Genomic DNA, 8,022 nt, shown 5'->3' on the forward strand with positions numbered 1-8,022 from the left:
GAGAGAGAGAGAGAGAGAGAGAGAGAGAAGGGGGCAGAGAAAGGGAAGGGAAATCTCAAGATCTTTCTTTAAATAAGATATTGCATAAAAAACTCACTTCCAGTGGGTTGATTCCAACCCATGGCAACCCTATAGGACAACCCTATGTGGGTTTCCAACACTGTGTAATTCTTTACGGGAGTAGAAAGCCTTGTTTTCTTCCTGCAGAGTGGCTTTAAACTGCTGCCCCTGACATTAGCAGCCCAAAGGCATAACCACTACACAAGCAGGCCTTCTCAACATATTGCATAGCATTCTGCAATTTAGAAGAGCCAAAAGCTGAAGTTGGGGCTAGGGATCACCCCATATGTGGAGATTTTCAGTATGCCTTTACAGAATCTGTGGACTCCAGGGACAATGGTTTGAATAATAAGCTCACGGTCTTGCTGGGTTCTTGCAACTGGGAATTGGAGTTTTTGTGATGGAATGGAACCTATCCACCCTGCTGGACAGCTTGGGTCCAACCCTGACCTGACGTGAGACATTCCGTTTTCTCTCCCAACAGCACCTGCTGGGTGAGTTGGAGTAGAATTTATGTGAAATATGAACAAATGCATCCTGGAAAGAGGAGGGACTGTTAGTGGAGGACACGGGATCCAGCTTCCTTTTTCTGTACTCACAAGATCTCGGTACACAGGTGGCATCCATTCCCATAGGTTATGTAGTCAGAGCCGCAGACAGGCAGGTACGTAATGGGGCAGGGGATGGCCACTACGGGGTACTTCTTATAAATGCTGCAGTCCACCTGAGACCGAAACAAGAGAAGGGCTTGCTTCCACCCAGCCCCCAAGTCAGCCTCTTCTGACCTCTGTTGGTCAGAGAGCAAAACTGCTCTCCCGGGAGTCCCAGCTCAGATATTCTGAAGCTGTTGTGACTAATTCCTTCAGTACTTCTACCATATTCTTTATACAAACAACACTGCCTCCTGGCTGTGCGTATTAACTGCTTCCTCACCCGCAGCAGGCATTTTTATAAATGTGCTACACTAATTTTATTTCTACTGTAGCATGTAACATTACCACTGCTGCTACCACTAGCTCTATTATTACTACTGCACTCTAAAATTATTCTGTATTTTTGGACCAGGATTTTTAAAAATCATTTTATTAGGGGCTCATACAACTCTTATCACAATCCATCATACATCAATTGTGTAAAGCACATTTGTACATTCATTGCCCTCATCATTCTCAAAACATTTGCTCTCCACTTAAGCCCCTGGCATCAAGTCCTCAGCGCCCCCCCGCCCCCTGCTCCCCCCTCCCTCATGAACCCTTGATAATTTATAAATTGTTATTTTGTTATGTCTTACACTATCTGACGTCTCCCTTCACCCACTTTTCTGTTGTCCTTCCCTCAGGGAGGAGGTTATATGTAGATCCTTGTAATCGGTTTCCCCTTTCCAACCCAACCTCCCTCTACCCTCCCGGTATCACCACTCTCACCAACTGGTTCTGAAGGGATCATCCACCCTGGATTCCCTGTGTTTCCAGTTTCTATCTGTACCAGTGTACGTCCTCTGGTCTAGCCAGACTTGCTAGAATTGGGATCATGATAGTGGGGGGGAGGAAGCATTTAGGAACTAGAGTAAAGCTGTATGTTTGATCATTGCTACACTGATCCCTGACTGGCTCATCTCCTCCCCAAGACCCTTCCTGAAGGGGATGTCCAATTGCCTACAGATGGGCTTTGAGTCTCCACTCACACTTCCTCTTACTCACAATGATATGATTTTTTTTCTGATGATGCCTGATACCTGATCCCTTCAACACCTTGTGAGGGTCAGGATATTTTTGTGACATGTATTTTTTTTCTTTAACAGTTTTGTTGACACTTCATTCACATATACCATTTAATAGTTCAATCATATCAAGAAGTACAATCATCACCAAATCAACTTTAGAATATTTTCTTCTTCCTTGTACTTATTGTTATTTGTGTATTTTTTAAATTGTGGCAAAAATATATGCAACAAAACAATCTCCAATTCAACAACTTCTACATGTATAATTCAGTGAATTGATTACACTCTGTGTTTTCAGTCATTATTGACACCATGGATTTTTTATTGTTATCTTTATAACAACCAAATAGAGTAGGACCTACAATTATTCATATTTACAAATGAGGGGAAATTCAGGCATTGAAAGACATAACATATACTAGGCAAATTCTAATAAATAGTAGAGCTTATATTTGAATACAAAGTCTGTGTAATTAACCAAAGAAACTCTGCTCTATTCTCTCAGGTTGTCCCTTCCACAAAGAGTTCAGCACCTTCTCAGTTTGAAGTAGCCTGTCTTTCCTTTAACACTGGAATCATCTATGAAACAGATCCCAAAACCAATCTTGCTTCGATAGAGTTATTGCTGATTCCAAGTGACTCCCTGTGGGTTTCCAAGATTGTTTTTGTTTGAGGGGGTAGCTTTCTCAGGCAGATTTGCGGGTGGTTTCAAACTGCTGACTGTGTGGTTAGCAGACAAACATATATACAGCTATATTTATAGTAGTTTTAACTTCCTTCTAGACAACAGATGTTGTGTCATGTGTCAGATTTCCTTAATCCCCTTCCAAACCCACTAAGTTAATTTTAGCTATATGTATCATAAGTATTTTGTTGATTAAATGACTGTCAATGGGAATAAAAATGCCACTCAATGTATACTTACCATTGTTGAAGATACACTGGCAGCTTCTGAAAGAGAAATGCACAAGTGAGAAAAACTGACTTCTGATTAACTAATGTAAATTTGGACCTATATTTAGACTTTTATTTTCTGGGCCACTAAGTCTTAACATACTTACGATCCTTATACAAAGTCTCAGTTGTTGGCTGAGAAAACATTTCAATGAGACAATTATGCCAGATAACCTCTTCAGCATAGGCAAGCCCATTACTCTAGTTTCTCCCTTTATTGACAGGGCCACTCTCTGAGTGTCTTTACAATGATTCCAACTCACATAACGATAGTACTGCAGTCACCACTCCTAGTCTGAAACGCCATCTTTGACAGTTTTTCTCTGCTAATTGAGATAAAGGAGCCCTGGTGCTGTAGTGGTTATATGCTGGACTGCTAAGAAGGTTAGCAGTTTGAAACTGCTAGTTGCAACTTGAGTGGAGACCAACTTTTCTACCTCTGAAAAGACGTAAAGAATCCCAGTCTGGGAGACCCACAGGGGCAGTTCTACCCTGTCTTAGGGGGTCACGAGGAGTCAGAATGGACACAATGGCAGTGAATTAGTTGAGTATTTTTGGAACTGAGATAAATGATTCCCTGGTAGTATAGTAGGTGAAGTGTTGGGCTGCTAACGGCAAGGTTGGCGGTTCAAACTCACCACTTTGTCTGTGGAAAAGAGATAAGATTTCCCTGAAAGATTTAGTCTCTCAGTCCCAAGGGACCAGTTCTCCTCTGCCCTAGAGAGTCACTAGGAGTTAAAACCTACTTTATGTCAGTGCTTAATTGATCTAAAGGGATGTAATTCAACACCTCTAATGTCTTGTTTTAATTATTACTTTAACATATAAAAGAGTAGATGCCTGACCTTTGGAACTCTGGATAGAGATGAGACTTTCTACTTCTGTGAAAGATTCACAGCCTCAGAAACCCACAAGGGCAGTTCAACCCTGTCCTATAGGGTTGCTATGAATCAAAATGACTGGGTGGCCTTTGGAAAACTGTGTTTTACTTTGATCTTCCTGTATTACCTGGAAGACATCTCAAACTTTCTGCAGTGAAGAATAGTTATCTAAGAACACCTACTAATTCCATAGTTATTATACATTGGTAGAGGTGAGAAGAAATTGCATAATTGAAAACTTTCCGTGGATGGGAATCAGAATTTAAAGCGGAAGATCCTCACCCCTAAGTCCCCCAACTCTAGCTGCATTCAAAGATCCCCCCTTCCCAGGGAAGAGCACTTTCTATCACAAAGGAATGCACTTTAAGTTCACCTAAGCACACAGATGATTTGGACGCATGGGGAAACCAGGCGGGAGTCTGTTTCTCCAGGCGGCTTTACTCACCTGCCCTGCTGCAGAAATGGGCCACTGTACAGAGGAGAAGGAGACTCCCCAGGAGCTTCATCGTGGAGATGGACGTGGTGCAGAGGATGCTCAGAGAGTCAGCCCTAAGATGTAGGAGAGAAGCAATGCTTTTATGCCAAGTTTTGTGCTCCGCCTTTCCTGTGAGGTCATCTGGAGTCAGTATTGCCCTGAGAGAATCTTGACACCCACTGTCACACCTTGGGAGATGTTGTTACAGTCCTTGTTGCTTATTTGCTAATTCCAATCTGACCAATTTGATTATTCGAGGTGAGTGTCAAATCTTTTTCTGTCTGCCCCACAGGTGGGGACTGCCACTTGGAATTCCAAACTTCTTATAGAAGAAGAGATTACATACTGCTCCTTTAATTTTAATTTTTGTTTATTATACCAAAAACCATATTTGGCTTTTGGGGAAATGAACCTGTGGGGCCCTAAAGGAAGGAACAGTAATCTTAGCATTTGTTAGGCTTGTAGAAGAACTTTTACAGGATACTTTTGACATTTTGACATTTTCCAGCTTCATCACCCTGAGTAAGTTATTTATAGGTGTGAGTCTGTATTAATCAGGAAAGCTTGCGTATATTGTGGTAACATATAACCCCAAGATTTCTGTGACTTCAAGAAGTTCACATGTCTAGTTCTTACGGAAGCTTTACATGCATGGTGGCCTGGCGAGAGTGATGCATTGCCCTCCCATTATCTTCCCAAGTCAATGGTCATGGTTGAGAGCATTGTCAGTTACCAAGTGACGTGGAAACGCACCCTTCAGGGTTGCTTTTTTCATCAGTTAATTGATCTGCCTTAGATGTGATGCCCCTGTCATTTCTTACAACTCACTGGTCAGACCCATCATGTGGTCTCACCCAATTCAAGCAGTTGCATGAAATCTTACCCTGCCCTCTGAAGACTCCAAGGCACACGATAGGCAACAGCACAGAGACTGGCTCAGAGCCATAATCCAATCACCTGCGCAGTAGGACTGGCTATTAGCCACCAGGAAGGTTGCTGCTGGGTGCCACCGAGCCCTTTCGGACTCAAAGTAACCCCATGAGACAGTGGAGAACTGCTTCGTAGGGTTTCGAGTAGTGTGCATCATCAGGCCTTTTTCTTTAGGAGCTGTTATTGGGTGAGTTTGAACTGCCAACCCTTCAGCTAGTGGCTGAGTGTTTAATTATTTTGTCACCAGAGCCCTTAGTCAGCTGTAACAGAGATCATTTAATTCGAGTCATTTATGTGAAAGTCTACGTTTTAAGCCCAATGCATGAAAGTATGTTTTTGTGATTGTTATCTTCATTAGTGTTGAGCCAACAGTTTCCAATACATATTGCTAACACTAGAGTGTAAACTGCACGGTCAAGAGAAGCATAAGCAAGTGTTCAGTTCCCTGCCAGTTGCTATTGAAGTGAGGAACATAGATCTGAAAACCTGGAAGGAAGGCAGTACGTTCTGTTACTGCAGTCCATGACTGGTCAGCTTTATTGAGCACACTCTGAAGCACAGCATCACCTAGGATAGTAAGCTAACACTAAAAAAGGTAGCATTCCAGAAAACTTTCATTCTTACGTCAATTCAGGAAGGAATGCTATCTAGTGGTTATCAACATGGGCATGCAGAATACATTTGGAAAATTACTTGCTGCTACTAACTGCTGACTATGACTTGGCATATGTAGGTTAACCCCTGGATATCACTGTTACTTTATTTCTGAAATGGAAAGAATAGTTACCCCACAGGCTGATTTTTGAGTATTGAGATTTTATATTTGCGCTGTTGTTATTGTTAGGTGCTGCTGCCTTAGTTCTGACTCATTGCAAACCCATGGGACTGTAACATGAAATGCTGGCTAGTCCTGTGCAGGCCTAACAATGGCTGCTATGTTTGAGGTCCTTGTTGAAGCTTCTTTGTCGATCCATTTAGTTGAGGGTGTTCTATTTTCTGATCCTCCACGTGATGTCTTTCTCCAGAGACTGATCCCTCTCCTGACATGTTCCAAGAAAAGTTTTACCATCTTTGCTTCTAAAAAGCATTTTGGTTGCACTTATTTCAATCATATTCCTTCTGGAAGTTCATGGTATATTCATGTTCACCAACACCATAATTCAAAGAAATCAATTCTTCTTTATGGTAGTTACATAATTTGGTGTCAGTTTGGGGCTTGAGAGGATTAAGAGTGAAGGGGTAGGTAGATTCTAGTCTGTCAATTGGGTAATAGCCAATGAGGCCTCTGTATGGGGATGGCCTCCTGAGAATTCTGGGAACTCCTGGATTTCCTCCTTGGAGGAGAGAGATACACTCTCTCAGTCTCTTCTCTGACTTCCTGGAGAGACACTCTATTGACACTACATGGCACTACGCTGATAGACCTCGTGGCCTGGGAACTGGAGGAGCCACATGGAGACCCCTAAAAGCTCTGAGTTGCTTACAATGCCACTGGATTCACCAGACTTCCAACCCACTAGCCTGTGATCCTCCTGCATTTGGCATCATCGCATGTATTTTGTGAGTCTGAAGAGGATTTTATAGATTGGTATCGGACACATGGGCTAATATTGGACTTATGGCCTTGATCTGGACTGGGCTGGGATGTTTTCTCAATATTCAACTACTCTTGTATATAAACTTCTTTCTTATACAAATATGCATGTTTATGAATTTGTTTCTCTAGTCTACATGGACTAACACATTCTCCAATATTCCTAATTCACTGTCTAGCTTTCACATGCATGTGAGGTGAGTGAAATCATCATGAATTTGGTCAGGTGTTCCTTAGTCCTCAAAGTGACATCTTGGCTTTTTAATATTTTAAAGAGGCCTTTTGCAAGTTATGCCCAATTCAAAAAATTGCCTGATTTCCTGGACACTGCTTCCATGAGTTTTGATTGTGGATTCAAAGAAAATGAAATCCTTGACAATGTCAATCTTTTCTCTGTTTATCAAGATTTTTTTTATGGGTCTAGTTGTGAGGATTTTTGCTTTCTTTACCAAGAATTATAATCATACTTAAGGCTATATATATTTATCTTCATCAGTATTTTAAGCTCTCTTTACTTTCAACCAGCAAGGTTGTGTCTTCTGTTTATATAAGTTGATAATGCATCTTTCTCCCATCCTGATCCCATGATCTTCTTCATAAGCATATATATGTGTGTGTATACAGCTACACACACATATATAATGCAATGTGTTTAGCATATAATGAAATATGTGTGTATATATATATATATATATCACAAATAACAAGCACATTTTACTTTTTTGCCTAGCTTTGTGAATGCCTGCACATTTTTGTAAGTATTTTATTCCAATTTTTATGTTTTTTTTACATGTTGCTGCCTTCAATTTCTGTTTCGGATCACAAGGAAACATCACTTAAAATATACATTGAATATTGATTTTTATATTACTTAAAATTTAAGCCAAAAATATTTTCAGTAAATCGACGGTTGAAGTAATGATCTATGAGCAACTAAATTACTATAAACAAATACATAGTATCACTTATTTATTTGCTGATTATTGGGGGATTACAAATTCACTTAATGACTTTTGACCTGGCTTATATATTTAAATATGATCAAAAATAACATTTTTGAAGTATTTTTACACACTTAGGTAGAGATTAAAGAGAAGGAACAAAATTTTTAAAAATGAACAGAATGATATGATTTATCTTTAATATAGGAAGATGGATTAATAAGGTTAAATTTACTTCTAGAAATGCCACAAAATATGCTCAGTGCATGCTACGTGTGATAGGTAGGCTTATTGTGCCAAGTTGGCCAGTGAATGCATGTGGGATTAATTGAAAGGCGGAGAGATAAATGGCTTGGCAAGCCTTGCCTTTCTGGTCTCTTGCTCTTTGATGATCGTACCAGTTGTGACTGCCTTAGCTGGTTCTCTGCCTCAACTTGTGAGCTACACTACCTGTGGGGCACCCA

The 8,022-nt window shown here is 40.7% G+C and overlaps 1 protein-coding gene across 1 annotated transcript in view; it reads right to left on the bottom strand.

The window, feature by feature from the left end:
• The window catches only part of SPINK7 (serine peptidase inhibitor Kazal type 7), a 5,438-nt gene extending 1,314 nt beyond the window's left edge, over nt 1-4,124 (bottom strand). The window contains exons 1-3 of the mRNA XM_004697074.2: nt 4,064-4,124; nt 2,709-2,734; nt 660-784 (exon numbers count right to left, since the gene is read on the bottom strand). Coding sequence (XP_004697131.1) covers nt 660-784; nt 2,709-2,734; nt 4,064-4,124 — 212 coding nt within the window. The remainder of the gene's footprint in view (nt 1-659; nt 785-2,708; nt 2,735-4,063) is intronic.
• Nucleotides 4,125-8,022: the final 3,898 nt, after the last annotated feature.

This window comes from Echinops telfairi, unplaced genomic scaffold (assembly GCF_000313985.2).
Source record: "Echinops telfairi isolate 266 unplaced genomic scaffold, ASM31398v2 ScPeMD7_7469;HRSCAF=8507_0, whole genome shotgun sequence".
Taxonomy (NCBI): domain Eukaryota; kingdom Metazoa; phylum Chordata; class Mammalia; order Afrosoricida; family Tenrecidae; genus Echinops; species Echinops telfairi.